The sequence below is a fragment of the Zootermopsis nevadensis genome, unplaced genomic scaffold (genome assembly GCF_977971745.1).
Source record: "Zootermopsis nevadensis isolate Lab colony 2312 unplaced genomic scaffold, Znev_1.0 Znev_ptg000030l, whole genome shotgun sequence".
Taxonomy (NCBI): domain Eukaryota; kingdom Metazoa; phylum Arthropoda; class Insecta; order Blattodea; family Termopsidae; genus Zootermopsis; species Zootermopsis nevadensis.
The window spans coordinates 22,757,286-22,781,188 of record NW_028259162.1 but is presented as its reverse complement, the minus strand read 5'-3'; the positions used below and the strand labels follow the sequence as shown (position 1 = coordinate 22,781,188).

At 46.2% G+C, this 23,903-nt stretch overlaps 2 protein-coding genes across 10 annotated transcripts in view; one reads left to right on the top strand and one right to left on the bottom strand.

Annotated features, from left to right (window-relative positions):
* cutlet (chromosome transmission fidelity protein 18 homolog) overlaps window positions 1-23,903 on the top strand; it is a 157,997-nt gene that overhangs the window by 92,904 nt on the left and 41,190 nt on the right. For 7 of the 9 annotated variants that reach the window (XM_022084548.2, XM_022084545.2, XM_022084547.2 and 4 more), the window contains 2 exons: window positions 11,096-11,153; window positions 12,039-12,346. In XM_022084548.2, coding sequence (XP_021940240.2) covers window positions 11,096-11,153; window positions 12,039-12,154 — 174 coding nt within the window. In that variant the 3' untranslated portion in view covers window positions 12,155-12,346. Of the gene's footprint in view, window positions 1-11,095; window positions 11,154-12,038; window positions 12,347-21,702; window positions 21,792-23,903 lie in introns of those variants that run through there. The other 2 variants (XM_087358806.1, XR_015537871.1) reach the window with 2 other exon arrangements.
* Window positions 19,749-23,903, bottom strand: part of Drgx (Dorsal root ganglia homeobox) — a 51,261-nt gene continuing 47,106 nt past the window's right edge. Inside the window, exons 9-10 of the mRNA XM_087358871.1 lie at window positions 21,757-21,872; window positions 19,749-20,300 (exon numbers count right to left, since the gene is read on the bottom strand). Coding sequence (XP_087214997.1) covers window positions 19,939-20,300; window positions 21,757-21,872 — 478 coding nt within the window. The 3' untranslated portion in view covers window positions 19,749-19,938. The remainder of the gene's footprint in view (window positions 20,301-21,756; window positions 21,873-23,903) is intronic.

The window sequence follows — 23,903 nt, the reverse complement described above, 5'->3', positions numbered from 1 at the left end:
GCGCTTCTGAATAATGAATAATCGCTGCGACGCTCTTGTGGCCGGGACGCTTGAATGTGGTTTTACTCAGTCGCTCCAAGGAAATGCCGAGACGAAGGGCGAACCAGGCTACTTCCGGTCTGAGAAGCGGCGTCCTACCTCCCCTAAAGCATTTTAGAGACCAAGGCGATCGAGAGCGGCGGAGTTCGCGTGCTAAAACGTCTAAAATAGATTATTTATTTTTCTATTGCGTAAATGTAATGTGCTTTATCTTATTTACGGATGTCCACCGGTGTCAAGAGGAAATGATAAATTGTTGCTGGAATGCGCATGGAATGTCGTGTCAGAAGATTAAAAAATCTCAAGCAGTGTTTGACAGACAAAATGTTTCTGAAAATAAGTTTTTATTTGGACATCGAGTGTTCACGAACGCTGTTCAGAAAATCGACCTTGATGGGGAAACGTTAAAAATTGTATGCATGTAATATGACGTAAAGGACGAATTCGGAATTTTTTTGCGGAGGCCAGTTTACACGAAGCTAAAATCCAGCCAATCGTATTTTTAGAAAAGCTATCTTTGCTATACAAGTTTTATTTCTGGAATATCCGCGATTTGGTTTGTGTTTAACGAAGAGTTACAACATTCGATCAAACATTCTTTTGGTAAGATTAACTCCATATGCGAATGAAATTATCGGGGATCATCAATGTGGGTTCAGACGAAACAGATCAACGATTGATCAGATCTTTTGCATTCGTCAGATACTAGAGAAAAAATGGGAGTTCGGTGGGACCGTACATCAGTTATTTATAGATTTCAAAAAAACCTATGACTCTGTGAAGAGAGAAGTGTTATACAACATTCTCATTCAATTTGGTATACCAAAGAAGCTAGTGGGTCTAATAAAAATGTGCTTAAATGAAACCTGTAGCAAAATTTGAGTAGGTAAATATTCATCTGAGTCATTTTCCACCAAGAACGGTCTAAAACAAGGAGATGCTTTGTCTATCTTGCTCTTTAGATACGCCATCAGGAAAGTCCAAGATAGGGTGGCTAATAAGTCCTTTGAAAGGGTTACAAAGTTCAAATATCTGGGACCAACAATAACAAATCAAAATGACACTCGTGAGGAAATTAGGAGGAGATTAAATTCCGGAAATGTTTCCTCCTTCTCAGTTCAAAATATTTTGTCTTCCCGTCTGATTTCTAAGAACCCGAAGATTAAAATATACAAAACAATAATTTTGCCTGTTGTTTTGTATGAGTGCGAGAGATGGTCTCTCACTCTGAGGCAGGAACACAGATTGCAGGTGTTTGAGAATCGGGTGTTGAGGAGGATATTTGGGCCTAGGAGAGAAGACGATGGGGTATGGAGAAAACTGCATAATGACGAGCTTAAAAATCTGTACTCCTCCCCCAGTATTGTCAGGGCGATTAAGTCGAGAAGAATGAGATGGGCTGGGCATGTAGCGCGCATGGATGGGACAATATGTGTTCACCGGGAAGCTTGAGGGAAAGAGATCGCTGGGGAGACCTAGACGTAGATGGGAGGATAATCTCAGGCGGGATCTATGGGAGATAGGAGTTGAAGGAGACTGGATTTTGTTGGCCCAGGACAGGGCTTTGGTTAAGTCGATGATGAACCTTCGGGTTCCGTAAGCCATCTGGTTGGTTGGGTCCACTATTTGGGAAGCCTGAGGAGAAGAGACCTCTGGGGAGACCTAGACGTAGATGGGAGGATAATCTCAGGCGGGATCTATGGGAGATAGGAGTTGAAGGAGACTGGATTTGTTGGCCCAGGACAGGGCTTTTGGTTAGTTCGGTGATGAACCTTCGAGTTCGGTAAGCCATCTAGTTAGTTAGTTAGTTAACGAAGTGTAATAGGCTTACGTGTAAATTACTGTCAGTATCTTGCAACACGTCTCAACTTTTGTTCTGTACACCGGCTTTGGGTCTGTGGCAGTATAAGGACTGAACTAAGAAACGCGTTCCTCGCGTGGGGATTGGATTGAGCCGGCGTGTTTTCCGTAAAGTGGCCAGCTTTTGATATGGAGATGTGCGATGCGCGTCCAGCCAGAAATCTTAAGAACTCAGTGGACAGTTTTACTGCTGGTATTTATGAGCTGGAAGTCTCTGGTTCCAATCTCCACCCCCTCGTTCACCCCCATTGTATCAACCCTTATAAAGAGCTAATGTTTCCTCCCCTTTGTGTGCCTCCCTTCACGTCTTCTTGATAAATGGTTTTTTTCCCTGTGGTCTGAGTGTTTACACAAAGAGATAGTAATGGATTGGATTGCAGCATTTTATAGCAGCACTTCGGCCTTCCGCAGGCTCAGGCTCAGGCCGGGCCGCTGCAGAAAGCGGTGATGTGATTTCTGGGAAATTATTGCGCGAGGATTGCCGCGGAGCAGAGGTAACGCTGTGCATCGGCACTCGGCCTTACGCTCCGTCCGCTTTCCGACCTGCGCCTATTCTGTTGGAGGCCGAGGTCACGTGGTGGAGAAAATATGGACACTGTCCTTGCCGGGAGTCGAACACCGGAAGACCTTGATGTAGTTAGTCACTTCACTGGTTCAACTGTTCCGACTCAGAACTACCGATGTTTAAGCGTGACGTAAAGGAGGAGTGAGTCCGGGTTTCAGCCTTTAGTGTGCAGATCCCGCGCCAAGTTTGCTTGAAATCTGTCGGGAGGGACAGCGGCTGTTGGGGGAAAAATGCAGTTAATAGATTTTTATAAAACCACCGAAAAGAGAAATGGATGCTTTGCTATCATCTGAAACGACATTCTTTTGAGTCTCGCAGTAAAAAAGTATCGGCCGTGTAAGCAGCAGGATCCCGTTGAAAACAAAATGTGTTTCGAGGACACGTCGTGTGTCTGCTTCGCGTGTTTCACGAGGAACGAACCACTGGTGTTAGAGAAGTTGCCGCGCTACCAGGCGCCCCCGTATTCACATGGCCGAGTTGCTACCGCCGGGCGTTGTTGTAATTCTTAGCTCCGTAGACAAAGTCGGTGGAGCGGGATTTTCAGAACGTGGCTGGTTGTGAAATTACCTTCTTTATGATACTCGGAGGTTCATAACCGTGTTCTCAGGACGCCGTTGCGTTACGAAGTTCACACATGCGTTAATTTTAGAGTTATCCGAGCATCTTTGCCTAGGTCTTCTAGCTGGTCTCTTTCCGTGTTGTGTGCTGCAGGCCGGGGTTTGTGCTGGCGAGATGTGATTACATCGGCATACAAATGTCATGGGAAGGAAGCTCACAGAACGGGAAGTTGTTAAATTCAGCGGACAGCGAGGAGCAGAAAACTTTTATTTTAAATGAGCGTCTTCTCTCTTTTTATTCCAAACTCTGCACATTCAAAACGGGTGTGGGGGGGGGGGAGTTCTAAAAACGGAATGGCGGAAGTAATTTAGAGCGGGCAGACGCTTTCCTGAAATGGGCGGATGCACTCAAGAGCCGAGCTCCGAGGTTTATTCGTTTGCGCGCCGATTTAGCCCCGTTTACAAAAAAAAAAAAAAAACAAAAAAAAACGGGGTGACGCAGTGTAACGGTGTTACTGTACAGTCGCTGGAACACCCTGTGGCTGCTGGTCGCCGTGGATTTCGTTGGTTCCTGCGATGGCTGGAGTCAAAATCCGCTCCTTCGCACCTGCACTCGGACCGACAGTTGAGTTCCCGGAGAAGACGCAGAGTCCAGAGGAGTTGGAGGTGAAGGCGGCCGAGGCGTCAGCTCCCACGGCTTAGAGCTCGATGTTTTTGCAACGGACGGGGCAGGATAAGGGCCTCTGCTCATCTATAACTGGACAGGGCGTGTTCTGAAGTGACGTTTGACGTAACAGAAGTTGGCAGCACTGAAACATCCAATCGCTTTCGTCTCGCGAAATGAAAGGAAGATTACAAATTACGCAGAAAGCGTCATGTGTCTTGCTGGTGCTGCGCTCTGGTGGATGAGCAGCAAGATACTGTAATCGTGTAATCGTGTTTATTTAACTGATGTGCGGATTACCTTTTGCTCGTGCGCCTTTTTTCCGCCGGATTAGGACGCGTTGTCACCTTTCGCACCTTTGCGTGCCTTCCAAATCTGAAATGACGTTTTAAAAGGGTCGTCGTTCCATTTTTAAAAACGTTGACGAGGGTGGGGGAGGGGGCAGTTTGTGCCGGGCAGAGGGGAAAATATCCGCACACAAAGAGGAAATTTGATGAGAGAGAATAATTAGTTGATGGATGTCCAACGCGATAAAGCGAAATAACTTGTTTGGGCGCGGAGAGGCTCCCCGCCCTCCTTCGCCGCGAAGGATCGGGCCCAGACGTGCGGTTTGCTTCGCTACTAGCGGGAGTACATGGAACTGTAAAACTGCTCCAGAACCCCGAAAAATGGGGAAGCTGTTTAACAATTATCATCTTTAACGAGACCGCACAGAGTGAACGCATAAAGCGACCTATCTCCTCGGTGAGGGTAGTCCTGCTGGGGGTTTCCGATTTTTGCGTTCAGTCGGGCTTTGCACTAAAATGTCGGCACGGGGCCCTCCAGCACACCAGCGCCATTACATCAGGAAAAAAAACCCTTTTTATATTGCACATGTCGGTGGGTGTTTGTTTAGCGAAAGAGTCATTTCTCGCACCAGTGCCTTCAAATGAGAACGGCAAGATGGGCCTATGGATCGAATTAATCAGAAATATCAAAATATGTTCTAGTTCTCCGAAACTAATTGGAAAGCCTGCAGACCTCGCCAATCCGGTACCTGCGAGGGGGAGGGACAAGGTCTGAGTCTGTTAAACGCAACTCATCTGTTCGTAAGTTACATTAACTTCGATTATTCCGTCAGTTTTCAACGGAAGGTGCCGGCACATCGCCACATAAATGTCTTTACTGCAACTGTTTGGTGGAGAACAAGAGTCTTTAAAGAAGAAGAAATTCAGTCAGAAATCCTAGGCGTGCTAGCAGAAGTGTCCGTCCTCCTGTAGTAGTTACTATCTGCACTACAAAGCAGTGCCAGAATTTGCCGTTTTTCTGAAATCCTAACATCTTTTTATTGAATTTTTCTCTCCCATAAATTATCAATTTTTCGCTCATTCACATTTGGGTCCTTTTCAAAACAAAATTTTGTTCGTCTGCCTCTCCGGTTGTTGTATCGTTTCAAAATGAAAAAAAATAAATAAACTGTATGGTCCACCTATCACCATCAGCTTCTTTTTCCTGAATGAAAATGCGACGTAAATATTTACTGTGTTTTTTATGAGGGTAATACAAATATTACGAATGTCAGAATTAAAAACTGGATTTTAATAGTAGGAGGTGAGGCAGTGAAATTGTTAAGTTCGAACACAGAAGGGAAAATCGACGCAGACGAATCAACTGAGCCGAAATAAATATTGAACGCGTTGCTCTAAGTGCTTTAAACAGCTTGTAACAGTGAAATAAAGTTTAAACCTTGAACGCACTGATGCTACAGTGCTGGTTGAAAGAACTGCATCAATATGGAAAATAGGCACCACGTTTTTTACAGAATGACATCAGACAGAGCCAGAGGAATCAGCATAATAAAATGTCAAACGAGGATAAGATTCCGCCCCCGTGAAAACCGGAGTATGAGGTTCAGCGGAGTGAGTAACGTTTGAAAATGTTTGAAATTAGAACAGATGGCTAGATTTGAATTACCAGTTTTCTATTTTTTATTTTTTTTTATTTTGCGACGCGCGAGAGGAAAGCAGTTGATGCGTGTAATGTGCGCCATGAGGTCTTCATCTGTCGAGACAACACAAGATTGTAACAGAGCCATGTTGCCTGGGGCTACCGCTCGCTGCTCAGCGCAACAGTGACTCAAGTCGCGCCGGTTGCTCGCCTTCCTAGTCTAAAGGGACCCGAGTACTCTTTCGTTTGAAATCGGTGCAGGCGGCATGCACGAAAACGTCGTGAAGTAAGACTGGCCCATCTCATTCGGACGTATTCCAAAGTACACTTTGTTTCCCCATAAACCACATTTCTTGAACCGCTTATTTAGCTTATTTCGGCCTTAAGGCTCGCTGTTAGTTCGGAATCCAAAGCAGCGTCACGACCGGTACAAATACTCACCGTTCAATTGTGTACCACAGACCGTATTTATCGGCCTGATGATGGAGGCAGCAAGGACCTCTGAAACGTCGGTAAAGTTCTACCAGACTACACGGCGCAACAACCCAGAAGACAGCCATCATCAGACCTTACGCATGTTTACACATTTTCTTCGCGTGACGGTTTCCGATCAAAACGTGTGCGGTCACCGATAAAGTTCAATGCAAATATCATTTTTCGACTCCCGGCCTGGAACTGCATGACTCACCGCCAAGCGCCACAGGATTTTCCTGGTTCGAGTCACAAATGCAATGAAATCAATAATACTGAGAGCCGCGTATTGACAGTTGCGTTCAACTTTATCAGTGAACGCAGCGTAGTTTATTATATGAGTGTCTGATGCACCCCCGCCCCTATTTCACCCCAATAATATTTGATGTAGAAGCTCCTCACAATACATTTTCCGCTGTTACTGCGTCGTGCCTCGTAGGTCGAAACATGCTTCCCACCGCCTTACCCTTTCTTGGGACGAAATACCCACCCGAGACTGCAACTTTGGATTGCGTTTGTGTAGGCCCAAGCTTTATTGTTCTGTATAGGACGCGTGAAATGTCCCGAAGTGACGGATTGTGAACGTTTTCCCAGTTTAATTTGTCTCCATAGTCCATCGTTAGTTTATCTCTTTCGTGCTTGGAGTGTTGGCCAGCTTGTGCAGACTTTGCCCCGCAGTCGAAGCCGAGACCTGGACACGCACTCTCTCGCCGGTTTTGTGCTCGCTTTGTGCCCGGAATCGTGTGTACGCACAGGCGGATGCTGCCTGTAGCAGCGGTGCGATTATCACGCCATTATGCTGATTAAAGGTGCCTTGCATCTTCTGAAACTCTCGTCTTACACAAGACTGGCTTCCTGTCCCAAGCCAGTTCAGTCCACTCTACGCTCTGCTGTGCCCGTCGGCCGTGCTCCAGCGCGTGTATCCCGCCGCAAAAGAAGGGGCTTAGGGGAGGGGGGGGGGCGTCGGCCGGTACGGAGCCTCGACGTTGAGCGCCAAACTTGTTTGTTGCGGTCAGCAGTTAATTACTGTGAACAAACTGCGCTCATTAGCCGCGACGTGACATCTGTCGCCACAGTTTCGAGACTCTGAAGTCTGGTGCAGATCCATTGGACATTAGCAGAGTTGAAGAAGACATTTACAAAATCGAACGTCAGATGTTAAGGTGAGACGATCCTCGTTTTAATGTGCGTGCAGCTCAGTTTTACATACGACAATGATGAATTGATTGAATTCAGTTCGCTTTGTTTGTTTGTAACTCGCTGCTGTGGCCTCCGTGCTGGAGCAGCATCCAGCGACTGTACGGCCGACCCAGTACTTTGCGGTGTGAGTGTACAAACAAGATTCGTCTCTATGCCATTACATCAAATCCAGAGCGGACCGGGATACAAAATAAACCCGACTTAGATGGAACTTAACGATGTTCTACTGGAAATAAAAGAGTTTTCCCTGCAGCCGAGCAAATGGAATCGCAGGAGCACCGGAAAAAAGCTGCTTACTCCCCTAACCTTTTATTTTCCTCTCCTCTCCTCCTCTCCTCCTGCTCTGCGTCTTGAGAGCGAGGCCTCGAACGAACGGGTTGGTAGAAGCGGACGCGGGAATTTAATGAAAAATGGCCAAAACGTTTTTATTTTTATTGATCAGGTTCCTCGCCCGGGCCGAGAAAACCTCGACGTTGCTACGGCAACCCTGCGCCGTCATCGTCGCCTCGCGTACTGTCCAGGTTGTTTTGTAGACGTGTGTCAGACCACTTAGTGACCTAGTCATAGATGAGGATAATATTAAAACGAATCGTGTAAATGTGAATTTATGTGACTCTTTGGAACGTGGTAATCAACCCTGGGTTCCACTAAAGACGGGGAATTTCCGGACTGGCTTAACGCCCGTCAGGTTCTTAAGAAGGCGCGGTATGCTGCCACGAGAGACGAAGACGAAGTGCGAACGGAAGTGGGCTTATTCGAACGGAGAGTTTTTTTATGTAGTTAACTCTTTGTGAAGTGCATCGAAAAATCGCCTCGTTCTGTTATAGGCACGATACATCTGTCCCAGTATTTACGTGGAGTAACTGAATAGAACCACGAAGACCACCCAAGATATTGTGTCTTCAGGCCACAATTCTAACTGGGTTGTCACTAGCTATATACCAAGACGATGAAGGCAGAAATGAAGGGCACTGCACGGTGACGAACTGATTGCGTAGCATTTAGGCGTAGTGTTGTGACCAGAGCAGGGGGCTGCGGTGGAGGTGGCAGCGGGCTTAATAATTTGTGTAGAATTTTGCTGGGTAAATGTGTTGCAGACTAGAGAGACCTAAGTTCCGAGACGCCTGTCCTCCTTCCGTCTAAGAGGCTAATGATCTTAAATTAATGATTTGCGGTTATGCCCACATTTTCCACTTACACAAACACCTCCAGCCATTCGCACCATCGTCGTGTTTAATTTTCGTGATTTAAGTGCCTCATGCAGAATTTGGGCAGTGTCTTCCTGTGTACCAAATATCAGATTCGCAGCTGAGGTGTGCAGATCCAGTTAGTTGGCGCCAACAAACCGGAAGTTAAATTTGAGCATCGCTCTTCCGCCGCCTTGTTGCAATTTTAAATTTTGCAACAACAAAAAATTACCTTTGCAGGAGTTACGTATTTTTCCGGTGTCCGATGCTACTAAAAGTTTAAGTTCTATATATTAGATGTTGTTCTCGCCCGAGAAATCCACGCGACCATCGCGATGGTATTAAAAAGTACGCCGGAAGGATTCCTGTCACGTTTGGTGGGAACAGGTAAATGGGTTCCAGAGGACGGGCGCACGGACGCGGTGGTGCCATCTTTTCGTCTGAACTGCGCTAAGACTGGATCTCTGCGAAATGGATTGTGGTGATTGTGGTGATGTTCCTGCCCCACCCCTTGCAGTCTCGGGGTGCTTTATCTAACCTCCCTTCCCTCCTCAGCTGAGTGGAATTTTCTTTTCTCCTCCTTCTGCATTGTTTCCGGGCTTAACTTATGGCCCCAAATCACAGAGCTTTCTGGCCGCGGCTCAAGCCGTATAGAAATCAATTCTCCGGAGAGCGCGCTGTTTTCTATCACGGCCAGTTTGTTCCACGGAAACACAGTAATTCTTTGCAATGAAGTAGCCTATACTCTCGGCGTTCATTCCACAAGTCTTTGTTGCCATGGCGACGCAGGGTTACTCCCACGTTCCGTGCGCCACAACGGCTGGGAAGTTGTCGCTGGTCACGGGTTCGAATCTCGGTCCAGACAGCTGCTATCCTGATAGAAAAGGTTTTCGTGCATTCCTCAGTTTCTTTGCTCAGGTGCTGGGAAAACTAGCTGACACCATGAAAGAGAGTCCCTTAGCTAGTCAAGAAATTTACCACCTTGAATGGAACCCAAGGGTTCATGACCGTGTTCATAAGAACCCACCACCTGTCCCTGTCCTGAGCCAGATTAATCCAATCCTCACACCCATCCTATTTTTCTTCAATTCATTATAATATTATTTCCCATCAATGTCTAGGTCTTCAACGAAAGTTCTGTTCGCGTTTCTCATCTACCCCATGCATGCTACATGCCCCATTTGTCTCACTCTCCTCGATTTGACCATCCTGATGAGGAGTGAAAACTACGGAGTTTCTCATTAGGTCCAGCTCAGTTCCAGATGTTCTTCCCAGCATCCTGTTCGCGAACACCTCCAATGTAATCTTTGTGGGAACAGAAAAGATTCTGAACTGCGTTTTCTCTGAATCAAATTTTCTGTCAGTTCGTTCTTTCAAGTGCTGAGCCACGTAACCTAACCGTAGGCAGTCTACGGCCACTTCCTTCCACACTCGGACGTTGGAGCTGGAGGAGCGCTGTTAAGCATCTCAAGAATAAGCCACTCCATCCTGTTATAGCGCCTGATGGTAAGGTAGTGACGAATCTTAGACAGAAATGCTCAGTCTTTCCACGTGGTGCAGCGCCGATCCCTGTAGACTTTTGTAAAGTTGCGTATATTCTCCCCACTTCGTTACGTTCCTCATTCGTGCCAGTGAATCATTTTTTGCTCTGAGGGATGAGAAAACGGCTCGCTGTGCCACGGGTGTGAAGAAATGTGTCGAAACACTGACCACTGAAACACGTTTCAGTCTCAGGGCGGCGGCAACAGTTCGTATGAAACGTCGCTGAACAAGTGGGCCCACTCATTGGCCGAGCGTGTTGGTCAGATGGTCAGCAACACTCTTGTTAAGTGTCTGGGAGTTCCCGGGTTCGAGTATATCCCCGGTGACCGGCTATTCTGACAGGTTTTTCACTGTTTGTTTCAGTGTCTCTTGGCACGCCTGAATAATAAATACCTTTAATTATTTCACTGTTGCTTTCGTCCGCCGTTGGTAACTTATCTTTCGACGGTACGTACTCTGAACTGCTGTTACCACACTTCGTGAACTCTTGTTAAGTGTCGTGGAGTGCCGGTGCAGTGGGTCAGCCTTGACACTACAGTTAAGTTACCCGCAACACACTGCTGTCGGAGAAGTTGCCTCCAGAGGACGGTGGACGAAGCAGCTTGTCTGTCCAACCGTCGACGATGTGAATTTTCTGGTCGTGGACGCCAAAATAATTTTCGGCGCTCGGGCAGTGAACAGTAGATGACTTCGGACTGGGCCACCCGAGTTTGGTCTCCAGCGGTGGCTTGAACCTTTTCCTCCGCCATAATTTTGTCCAGACCGGCTCTCGGTTCCACCCAGCATCGTTCCCCAGAGAATAAATCGGCCGTAGCGTTAGACTAACCACGTAAGTGAAATCCGAAATCAAAGACTACGTGGATCCTCACAGATCTACGTCTTTAGATCGTGGATCTCAGGAAAAATGTTGGTAAGACCGACAGACAGATGGCAGGTTGATGTTAAACTGAATGTGTGAAGCCGCGATGTGACATAGGTCCCGAGGTCCAGGGCGGGGGCCCACCGTCGGACTCCTCATTTTCCTCAAACGAGGCTCTGGAGACCAAGTCATGGCTGTATATGCTTACGCCAGTTTTTGTTGCAGCAATGCAGAGATTTTTTCGGGCGCGTGGTCCAGCAGAGGAAGAAACCGACAGACGCAGGTGAGTCTCGTGGAGCGTGGACCCCGGAATCTGACGTGGCGGAGGATATTTGCAAAACATTTTAATCTTTTAGCACGTAATTGAAAATTAATACGAGAAGCGAATAATTCTTTGCGCTGTTAAGTGTGTTTTCGTCTGTTTGCTCGTTCCGGGGTTTGTTTTGTTAATGAGATTCGGCCGCCCCGGGTCACGTCGGTGCTGATGGGATTGTTACGGCTAATTAGACAGAATAATTACAGTGTTTAACTTGAAGCTAGCTTTGTTCAGAGTAAACTAATCAACGGTTATAGGTTTCCGGAACCGCATGGGACCGGCTGCACCAACTGTTGCTGAATTAATCGGGATGTTTGTTAACCATACAGAAAGCAAAGTTGATACAGAATATTAACTGCAGAAGCTTCCTTCATAACTCATGCGTCGTTTTTATGATGTACATTTCAAAGGAATGACATTGATGTGAGTTAATATCGAAATTATTTTACCCACATCGTGGATCATTGTTCTTCAGAAGCTGACAATCTATCAGTCAAGAAATTCAGCCATTTATGAGGCATTAAAAGTTCTTTGCCGTATTACCAGAGGCCAGCTCTGGGCCTCCCCCATAGCCACTTGAATCCACTCAATACCTTCATCCTGTTTCTTTAAGCTCCGTTTTAATATTATATTTCCATGCACGTTAAGTTTGTCCCTTTCCCGACGACGAGACGCGCGCTGGGCTTAGGTGGGAAGATAATATTGAGATGGATTTTGCAGAAATGTGGTGTAAGGGCGTGAATCAAATTTTGTTTTAGCGGTGTTGAACATTCCGGCTATTTCAACTAGTTGTAGTGTTATTACACGCGTGTTAGTCTTTAAAATCGATTCCTGTTCGGTATTTCATTTCAGGACAGACAGACGAGATTGTGAAAAGTGACATTTGGTATCACTACAAGGAGGGTTTCAGCAATGCAGTGCGCAGATCGGTCAAGATGCAGGACCTGCTGGGAGCCGGGAGAATGTGAAGGAGAGGTTTGTGACGTCGTAAGACATCCTGTGTTTTGTTGCATGGGTGTGACATGTCGCGAGAATTGCAGAGGAAAATTAATTGAGAGACAAAGATCTCGTTTTCGGGTAAAGTGATGTTGGCAGATCTAGAGCAACGGATGCTGAGCAAATTTTGAGTCCTCAGCTACAAGAAAAAATGTTGCAATTCTCTTATATGTCATGAAAGTGTTTGTCTGGCCTTGATAAAGTTAGCTACAGATTGTGGATTTTGTGAAATGAAGGCGCCATAAATGTTTGTGTGTCACGGGTTTGTTGTATGTTCGTAACCTTCTAGTCTGCATCGCTCTGCTACAGAGGATGTCCTCAGCCACTACCAGCGTTGCTTCCAGTCCCCTTTCCAATCTTCAGCGCACTCCACTGTCTTCCTCCAGCATTTTATTCTCATTGTAATTTCCTATTCGTCCAACGTCCATTTTAATATTATCATCCCATCTATTTCTAGGTATCGTAACTGTAAAATATGTTGTTTCTCGATTTTGAGGAGTGGATAAGAAAAAGTAGATCCATGATGTTCTACAGCTGCTAGTTACTCAGCTCGTCAGTAACGCAAAGAATTATCTCAAACATCCCTCCTCTTCCCACTAGTCCCATGACGAGCCAGTTCAATCCACTTTGCATCCTTTCGCCGCCCGCTTTTCTAAATCAGCAATAACACTTTTGAATTACTATTTTTCTCCCAGAACGCATAAAAGCTTCACCCAGAAAAACCTGATCTGTAGTGAATTATGCAGACGATGTTAAGAATTTCTGATGGTCCTAGCAAGAAAGGATTTGCAGTAAGATCAGAGAGCATTCACGAAATGCGCCCGTCATTGAATTAAGACTCTCGTGTCTTCTCGTCATATTTACAATCACCTCAACTATAATTTTACTTTGTTGTTTTATTTGGGTGTGAAACTCTCCTTCCAAAGGTAGAAGCTAGATTAAGAAATTTTGATAAAAAATGCTCAGAAAAAGAATATTTTGAATATGAGCAACGAAGTTACAGGAGAATTGAGCGAATTGCTTGGCAAGGCACTTTTCTGCATGAATAAGTGAAGAAGGAAGGGGTGGCCAATTATCTCACACGGGCCCCATTATTCTTTACGTCATATTTATCATAATCGATTATTAGCCAATAAATCCTTCTAAAATGTGGGAGCATTCAATTCAGAATCCCTTTGTTTAAGCATCGCTGTAAAATTCTAAAGATTAAAATCTACAAGCCAAAAATATTATCAGTTGATTTCTAGTCTCTGATCATAAGAAACTAACACAGACCGACGACGTCTGGTATTTAACCAAGCACCACTTCTTGGAGACGTATGGGGACTGGAGGTATAGCTCCACGCGTTCTCAAGATGACAAAATCAGAATTAAAAAAGATTCCGTTAAAAACAAACGTGAAGAAGGAAACATTTAACGTACTTAAAACGATAGTTAATTTATAACACTGCGAAAGGAATATTATATGGGCGGGGCATGTAGCATGCATGGGAGAGATGAGAAATTCGTACAGGATTTTGGTTGGGAATCCTGGAGGAGTAGATCGCTCGGAAGACGTAGCCGTCGTGGGAGTGTGAACTAGGGTTAGGGGGGCAGCTGTTTGGCTGATGTGATCACGGAAATGAACCATATTGTTCCTATTAGTCCAGAATTTCACGACTGACTGAGCGACTGTCAGCTTCTCAAAGGACTCTGCTGCGTGGAGTGAGTTGGTTCGTTGGGTATAAATTGAACAGAAACGTTTCAAACCCACAAAATGCGGTTTCCTGGAACTGAAATACATCACGCAGATGATTTTAACAACGTTTGTTGGCTGAAAGGTTATCATGTACTTGTTGTTGAATGTCGTAGGAGAAAATTATCCCTAAACCCAGTAGCTCCACTGGGACTCGAACCCAGGACAGTTCTTCGGGGATCTGGCCTTCGTTCATGTAATTTTCTCTTCGAAACAGAAGACTTTGGTTTTTCCGCCGGTCTCTTGACGTGCTTAGTGTCACAGCCATAGGTACCACGCTCACCGGGACTCGAACTCATGACACTTTTTCCCAAGTTTTGAGTTTTTGTTAAACATGTTCCAGGTCTGAAAGACCCCAGGTTTGGTGGAAATCGGTTTTTCCGTTCTAGAGATATATAAACCCTATTCGTGTTTTATGTACGAAATGTACATAATGTGGGAGGTTGACGACGGCTGTCGTAGTCTGGTAGAAGTTCACCTACGTTTCATAGGTCCCTGATGCCTCCATCATCAGGGTGATGAGTCGTTGAAACGTTGGTAAACTATTATTAGAACAGGACGCTACAACCCAGAAGATGACCATCTTCATCTTGGCCGCCGTGAGAATGCGAGAGGTTGTTTCAAGCTAGCTTAATCCAATCACAATAGTCGTTAGCGTTAGTCGGAAGGTTAGGTTTGCGTGACCCCAGAAACTGCAGTAGAATGAAAGAAAAGTGAATATCGTTCTGTTGCAGTGTACTTTGGGACCAGCTGTAGTTACACAAACGTTCGCAACATGGCGCGCGTGCGTGACTCTTTTATTGAACTGTAATTACAAACAAGCCGTCTTACTTGCAGAACGTCTGTGATTTCCACTAGCAATGCAAATCTTTTTACTGCAAATTTCGTGAAACCCTCTCGTTCATTGTTGACAACATTACGTTCCCATGGCGACCGTAAATATGATTTCCTGTTTTCTGTGAAGTCGGGGCAGACTGCGTGACTTCATCAGGCATTCTCTTTCAGCGCAGTCGTACGTAGTGCTGCACTATGCATGAGCCCCGATGGAATTTCACTTTGCCTAATGAGTTTTATCAGCCGTCCCTACATCTTGTTTCACAATAACGTTTTTCTAACAGAGTTACCTGTCCCAATCTCGGGAATGGAGAAAAATTACATAACGGAAGCTTTACAGTACCGCGATTTAATAAATCATATGAATTAGGCAGAGCACGTAGCACGCATAGGGACCAAGCGTATGTAACCTGTGGTTTGTAGTCGGCAGATGCTGTGATTTAGCGTGGCTAGTTTATCGTGAAACTACAAATCGAATTTGACATTTAAAAAAATTGCACTCAGATCTGACGTGACCTAACAAATTTTAATGGTTGTAGTGTCATGACTTTGTCGTCAGAATCTCGTTTGCCACTAGAGGTTACACCGCGTGCAGCTTTGGTTGACTTGCGCTGTGCATAAATGCTTGATTTTAGAACGTCATGGGAAGAAACGTACCGTGATTGGAGGAAAGGCACGTAGGCATCGTAGAAAAGTGGGCCAAGATGTGATCTCGTAGGAAGAGGCTGGGGATAAACATCTGAGAGGCTGCAATGCGGTTCACCTGGTCTGTCTGTCGCATCTCGCGCGTGGTGTAGAATGGGCGTGAAGAATGCGGGGGAATCCCACAACGGGGCCGCTTCTTACGGCCCTGGGTTCGAAACCGACCCTCAGAATCGATGGTTCCTCATAAACGACGCGGTTTTCATTCTCGCAGGTTTGCGCAAACACGTGCCTGTCCATCTCGAAGTCCTCGATGGACAGTGAGTGAGGGGTCAGCGTCCACGGTAAGAACGTCGTTTAATTTTGTTGCAGCGGAGGGACTGAGGCTGGCGCGAACACCCTGTGCCGCTCGCAACACAGTTATGTATGCGTCATTTCGACTCTATCCATTACGTACACAGACAGACAGACAGACAGACACACACCGCGTTTGTTACGTCATTAGGGCTCCAGCGCGTTATTTTTTCATACAATTTGAAAATTGGAGTAACGATGTAATGGTTACCATCATTTGTGAGTTACGTATACAAATGAAGTGCGCGGCGCGCGGAGTGGGAATGGAATCTAATTATCAACTTTGCCGTAATGCGCGTTTGTGGGCACAGCCAGGCCCCAACATATATAAAGTGATATTTTACGAATGTATAGCATAACGATAATTTATGGGGGGGAGGGGGTAACTTTGTGGAACTGCATGGCAACGAGGGGAGGGGGTTGGCGGCGTTCGTGTTTACTCATTTATTATACCCGGCACAGAACTCTGTTGCGCGCAGTGGCGCCAATCCCAACCCTGCACTGCTTGTAGGTGGCAGGCAGAGACGGCACGTAGTTCGGTTCCCGGCAGAGGCATTACCATTGTGTCCAGACCCACTCTCAACTCCATCCGGTCTGATTATCAGGGTAAAGAGGCGACAGCTGTGTAGTTAACAACGCGTGGTGTTTTATTCACACGCCTCAACATGTGTACTCGCATTGATATCATCTTCGCCTTCACAGCTTGTTTGACGACGCAGTATCAACTCTTTGTTTTAATGCTCCGACAAGACTGAGATTCCACCACAGTAAACAGGATTTGAGTTTTTCACGGCGTTGAGTCTGAAGATGGCCGTCTTGTGGTAAACGCAGCTTAAATTATTACTGACAGCCAGTTTCGTCGGTTGTTTGGTGATCACAGGAAAATATCACGTCGTCTACTAACATATCTGTCTCATTTGGTCTACTTAGAGTTTAGAGTCTGTTCAAATAGCAGGCTGTCCAGTTCCGCGGCTGCTGTATCCCGGAGTTTAACAAGCACTGCCTTCGGTCATGATTTTTAATCAGTCCCATTCAACTTTCATCCTTACAGCCCACTTTTCTGTGATCCATCTCAGTGTTATCGTCGGTCTTGCAGGTGACTGTTTTTTCCAAGATGTCTCCCCACCGGCACTATAAATGTATTTTTTGTTTCGCCGATATAAAGCGCTGTAACATCGGGTAACGTATGGACTCGGTCTATTAATCACTAAGTTCCTCGTTGGTTAAGATCTGAAACTGCTCATTACTTTAATCCGCTTAGGTCCGAACCGCGCAAAACCAATATCTCTCTCTCTCTCTTCATTCGACGTTTAACAACCTGTGCAGTTGATGCAACGGCAGAGGGAGCAGCCAGCGTAACGTCTGCCTGACATCTTGCGTGAAGGATAATTAATTTGACGCCACCGCCTGACGGTCTTAGCGTGTTCCTCGTCACCGCGTTCCAAAACTTAAAACCAAACTCATTATTCAACGCTGTTAAGTAAAAGCTCTTCGAAAACCCATTTGGTTAATTTGTATCATGTCGTGCTGAAGTACTGTCGGCTCACAGACAGAGTGGCAACCACACCGCCACTCTGGTGCATTCCCGGGTTCCTAACGTCTCGACAACTTACGATTTACTCCTCCAGCGATCGTTTTGCCCGTTCTTTATTTAAGTCGACGCTTAATGAAAGGTCTTGGTGTGTTTCACGACCAAAAATGCTCGGCAGATTTTAACGAGATTTGGCATTGGTTGGCACAATTAATATTTTGCACGCTGTTAAAAATGTTGGTCTATGATCCTTCCTGTTTTACGTGTCTTCCCTCGGAAACGATTTATGATCCAAAAAAAATCTTACAGGCTGGCTGGATGTAGTTCCGGTCGTAACATTCTCTGATGCGCCGAATATAAAGTGAAGTACAGTTCAAATGCGGTTTGTGACTGAATGGCGCATCCAGGAGACTCTTGGTGCAAGAAGGCGTCAAAGGGAGTTTATGATTAAAATCCACCTTGGAGCTGTAGCACGTGGACTTCGACGAGAGGACACGGGGTAGACGCCAGGTCATGTTTCGTTGCATGATGGGCATGGAATTATAAAGCCTGTAGGAACATTGCGAGTTGTCTCAGAGCTTGAAATACGTTCCAGGTTTTGGATGACAATTTTCATTTCTTTGTGTATCTTGGGTTTGAGTCTAGTTTGCTCTTTTAAGCACGTCGCGTAGAATGCCAAGTGCAGAACTTCAATGAATCAGAAGTACCACAATTCTTTGTGTGTTAGAGCAAATTTGGATGTCGAGCCGACGAAATTAGCCTTGAAGCAAGTGGTCTTGTGTTCTTCCTGTGTAAACAGCCGTCCCATTGGCTCATTGAGACGAGCCTCGGCCTCCCACGCACTTCTCTGCCAATCGACGCCTTTGTTGCATCATCGATCCCACTCGGGCGCCCCTCCCTCGGGACTTCCCCTCGTTGTGTGGAACAGAATTAATCAAAAACTAGTCCAGAAATCACATGAGCGCAACGACTTTATACGGAGCGAAGCGGAGATCAAACCGTGACGAGATTTTGTTCCTCGTCCGACGCAGGATTCGCGTTGAGGCACTGTTTCATCCGCCACAAACGTCACGACAGTGTAATTAATACAGCGACGAATCTTAAAAGTGTATTCGGTTGCCTGGTTACCTCATCGAAAACCATTTTCAAACTAATAACAAAACAAAATAGAATAGAAAATGTAACACCGCGTAACAATTCTGGAGCTGTCGCCACGATAAGACATTTGCAAGTGGCGCCGGTGACGTCAGAGTCGGGTATTACCCACGTGCCCCCACTTGGCAGCGTGTTGGGTATACGCCACCCAGTCTCTTCCGCGTAAACAAAAGTTCTATTGTGTCGACAGATGTTAATAACGCTGCCCCCCAAAAAATTGTCATTCGACTTTTACACGCGGTCTCAGAGAAATATGGAGAAGCTAATGCGTTTGCTCATAGAATCCTTGGCAGGCCCATTGAGTGTTGAAAACGGATTTCATATGGTGGTTGTCAGAAGTCTGCGTTCGAATCTATAAAGAACTTCAAATGCGAAAATTATTGAACCTCAGAGAAACTTTTAATGCATTGATTAGTCTGCGAATTATCTAAACAAATATGGTTGTAGGTATCGTCGTCCTAGGACAAAACAGGAAGGTACAGCCGTCAGATTTCCAGGGAGTTTGACATTCGCGCTCCTCACCAAATATGAGATGGGCGGGACATGTAGCACGTGAAAAATTAACATATAAATTTTATTCTGAAAATGTGATGTGACAGGATAGCCTTAAAATTATCTTAAAGAAACGGGATGTGAGATGGTTTCGCTTGCTGAGGACGGGGTCGGGTGTTGCGAACACTGCGAAGAACCTCTGGGTCACATAAGGACCAGGGAGTTCCTCGCCGACTGAACGGCCACCAGCTTGTCGAAGAACGACTTGGTTCTGCCGAAAGGGGGGGGAAATCAGAACTGAGGGCGTGAACAGCAAAAATGTCTTCTTGAAAGACTTGTCTTAACAGTGCGACTGAGACTAATTCATCCTTTCTTGTGACTGACGTTCATTAGGTCGAAAGACGGGTACACACCCTCAGCAGTTGATAGGTAAGCTACGAACCAGTGCTCTCCTGCCACGCATTAACGAGATTCTCTGCTAAAATTGTGGGTAGTTCTGTGAAGACGGTCGCCTCGCCTTTCCAGCGGATTCTCGGCGTCTTCTGAAACTCCTCACGACGAATTAATGGGCGCTTAGGCTCGTATTCCGGATTATTATTCACCACGATTTTGTACAAACCGAACGGACTCATATATTGCCGAAGTTTGGAATACGTGGAGTCATACCTCCACGCCCCTCCTCGTGCTTAGGCACAGCAGCGAACTCTAGAATTGATTTGGGAACTGATGTGGCATGCTTAGCTGGAGAGGAGTTGGCCACTTGCCCATCAGCAGGTGATTGATTGGGGAGGGGAGACAAAGACAAGAAGAAGAAGAAGAAGAAGACGGTCGAGTATCGTTTTATTGGCCGAGCCTATGTGTAACGTGACAGACAACAGTAACAACACTTTACAACAGCTGATGACATGCAGGTCGTCTAACACTAAGGAGACATGCAACTAGCTGCCAACAGGCACATACAGATTGCGCTACTTTAGAACTAAGTGACACTGTGGGATGCTGGACAAATGTTTCTACGTCTGCTGCTCGTCCCTGGAGGGCGAGGCGACTCCCGGGGCTGGGGACGTCAGTGCCGCAGCGGCCACAGCTGCTGCCGCCGCGGCATCCGACTTCCTGGCGAGGGCCTGCAGGGTGGAGAGCGGCGGCAGGTTGAGGCCCAGGCCCATGGGAAACTGCTGGAAGCTGGCCACGTGCTGTAAGCTCTGCAGAAGCGCCGCGGAGTGTTCCTGTGCCTTCCTGCGGAGCTCCGCCACGCTGGAGGACCGATGATGGTCAGCGGCGACTGCGCTGGACTGCGAAGTGGACTGGTCCAGCAGCGACCCGCCCAGGGCGGACATGGGCTTGATGGGACAGCACGAGCACAGCCCAGGGAACGCTGCGGACAAGACGCGAATTTCAGAACCAATTCTCTAGTCAGACCGAGTGAAAGGCCCACTCTTTTACTAGATCTCCGTGCGTTTGTTTCAAGAGGTTAGGTTCCCACGTGCCAATGAGACATGTCTCGGTATAAACACGAATAAGTCCGGGTTCGACTCCGTGCCCTGCGGATAAGAGTACAGTGAACACGTTCCGCCGTTGAATAATCTGCGCATTTTAAAGCGGAGTGCGTGCAAGATCGCCGTAAGTGCTGCTCGTGTTGCAGACGGCGCTACTAATTCCCGCAGAGTTAGTTTTAGTGTGCGCCCATATCTTTTATTTTTACGAGGGGCGAAAACGACTCATTTGGTACGACAAAGTTCTGTTGCGGCGAGAGCAGGGGGGGAAGAGGAGGGGCTCTCGACGTGATGAAACGGTTAAATTTGTTATTCCCTTGTAACCAATTTGTAAGCGGGTGCGTAGCGGCACGGCTTAGTATTATTAGTTTTAAGACGGATTTACGGGAGCACCTGCGCCTTCTCGTGCGAGCTCTTCGATCAGGAAATCAGGTGAGGAAGGAAACAGCACGAAGTTTCTCTCTCGTCCCGTCTCACTTAAGTAGCCTAGCTTTAGTAATATTCGGGAAATTCAGACCCCTTTGTAATGTAATACTAGTTCTTTTCCAGTGGCATCCTGTTGGACACAGGTTGGCCAACGAAATTCAATAGAAATGGATGAATGGTAATATTGGTAAGCTTATACATCCGTAAGCCCTGTAACGTTTATCTGAAACAAAGATGAAATAATTAATGAATCCAAAACAAGCGAAACGCAAGTTCCAGATGGGCTTAGGCCCTGGGGCGCTGTTCGTCTTACGAGGTTTCGGTGAACACATCTTCCGCCATGATGGTCACCACCGCGCGGCTGGTTTCCGACGTCACGACGCCGCCGATCTTTGTAACCGTCGAGTGCCAAGGCGCATCCCCATTTTGAGGTCCCTCGAGAACCGTTGAAAGGAATTTCACGAACTTCGATCCTGAGCAGTTTTACTAACGCTCGTCGATACATTTCCCGTTTTGGTCAAAATTTGACAGCAACGACGGGCACTGCACATCACGAGCTCCACGCGAATGCGACTGCTTCGGTTACTCTCGATCCTTCACAAACGTCCAAGTCGAATTCTGCCGAACGCTCCTAACTTGTTCATTTTTTTAAACTGTTATAATCATAAAATTGTTGTAGGCTAACGTTATTAGAAATTAAATCTGAGGGATTGTGACGATGGCCTCTATCCATCGTATTGATTCCTGTTAAAAAAATTCGACGTTTCGGAAACTGGATTTTAACTCCGAAACGTCGTACTTTTTAACAGAAATCAAGACAACGCACGATGTCCAGATAGTTTGTTGTTTTGTCAACAGGCCGGGCCCACGTAGTATCAGTAAGCTAAACAGCTTTGCGTCCGGCGGACTCACCTTTGAGTCCGGGGAAGAGCGGGGGCGTGAACTGTGACGTAAGGTGCGACGGGAAGAAGATCGGCGGTGTGACCCGGGGAGCGCCACCTGTCTCCAGCACCGGCCTGAATCCACCACTGAAACAAGAGAAAACAGATGTTATCGGAAGTAGCTGTACGCACGACAGGATCAACGTCACTTCCTCTGTTTTCTCGTACGTATTTTATACTCGTTGACTCAACAGAACTTGACATCCGCATATCAAATTTGTCAGTGAGCGAAGACGAGGTGGGGGGAGGGGAAATCCCTTAAAATGGTTTACACAATTCTGAAAACAGGGCGTTCGGCTCTCTGCTCTGAGGTTCGCGGGTTAGGAAGGTCTTCGGTTCGAATCTTAACTGAGACCAAGGAAAGGAGGCGTCTTTCTTCACGAACCTTCGTCTGACACCCCTTAATTTTTTTTAACGATTCTTTCTTATTTCCGACTGTCGTTTGTTTTGTGTTATTCCTCTCGGAAGAAATGAAAAGAAGTTTGTTGTGATAATCAGCGTAATGTGAATAAATTGCGGACAGCAACGCTAAGTTGGCAGGCGCAGTAACCGTCTTAGGAAGACGAGCGAGCCCCCGCACTAATTTGCTAAGAGGATCCACTCAGCTGCTGCTTTTCACTTAAAACGTTTTTCAAAAACACGAGGTAAAAAATGAAAGACGGTGTCCTTGCTACAGTCTGTTCCGCTGCGGGTCTCGCTACAGGCGTTCTTTACGTAAACGTGTAAATTTGGGTACCAAGATCCACCGTCTTTTTAGACTCGTCTGATAGTTAATATAAACGATAACATTACTGAGCAGGTTAATTACTTCTATCCTCTTTGACGATTAAGATGTGGGACGAGGGAAAGAATTAAGAGAAATTAATGGTTCGTGTGGGGTAATAAGAAGGACGTACAAACACAATTTTATAAAATTCAGAATGGAAATATTGACATCAATGAACAAGGGGCAGAAATGAACATCCTCATAAATAATGGCTGGATGTACAGTGTCCCAAAAAGATGTATACACATTCAGAATTATGTGTACAACGTTTCGGGTCATTCTGTACATTAGAAGGTCAAATCATAAACAGGATGATTAGAAACAAATTTTCTTTAAGTTAAACTCGCTGGACACGTTATGAGTCACATCCCGACGACAGGACGCCCGGACGGGACAGACCCTAGGCCGAGACCTTGTCGTCTTGGATGGCGACAACACGTGAATGTGCCTGCTTACTCGACGTATTATTTTCGAGGTCGGAGCGAAGTCCAATACTTTTGCCTCGAAAAGTTGATATCCTCGCTGAAAGAAACGTCTCTTAGTGAAACACGACAACCACGAGCCGCGTGCTGTTACGTCATCCAGAGACGAGGACCAGTGACGGAGGTAGACAGAGGTTGGTCGTTTGGGCGAGTGGGTTTTTTCGAATGAGACCGTGAATCAGTGATCGAGAGACGGAGATGGCGGTATATTGCGTTTCGAGATACTGACTGAAGAAGTAAGTACGATACAGCGCAGTGCCACTTTAATTAGTACCGACTGTACTCAGCGCTATGTAAAATATTCATTTGTTTATTTCTTTAATATTTTTCGAAGTACAGCGAATCGAAACATCTCGCCTCGTGAATCTTTAAGCCGAGTCGCGTGTCACAAATGGAAATGTTTTCTCTTTAACATTCATCTCGGCAGGAGGGGTTCTTTTGCCGTGTGTGTCGCAGATGTGGCCAGATTCCCGTTTCGCAAGTTTTGTGTTTTAGTGCCATGGTCTGGAGTCCGCGCACATCTTCGTGCCCCGTGGCGGGGCCTAACCTTATATTTAGAAGAGTGATGCTGTGTGTATGTGAACTTTAGGCAGATTGTCACGAAATTCAAAAGCATAAAGACGTATAATTACAATTTCATAAATGTAGTATGGAAGCATTCAAAGCAAAGTAGGTAAAGTCCTTAGTATTTGTTTCTGAAAGACGCACCTCCCCCCCCCCCCGCTAGAAATGTATTTTATAAACCCCACGTGTCCCATGTGTTGTGGCACTACGCACTTCTGCCCCGCAGTGCAAGGCTCATCTTTTCGTAAGTGAAGCTGCCGTCTGTTTCTAGGATTCTAACGATACGAGCAAAATTTGAATTCTCCC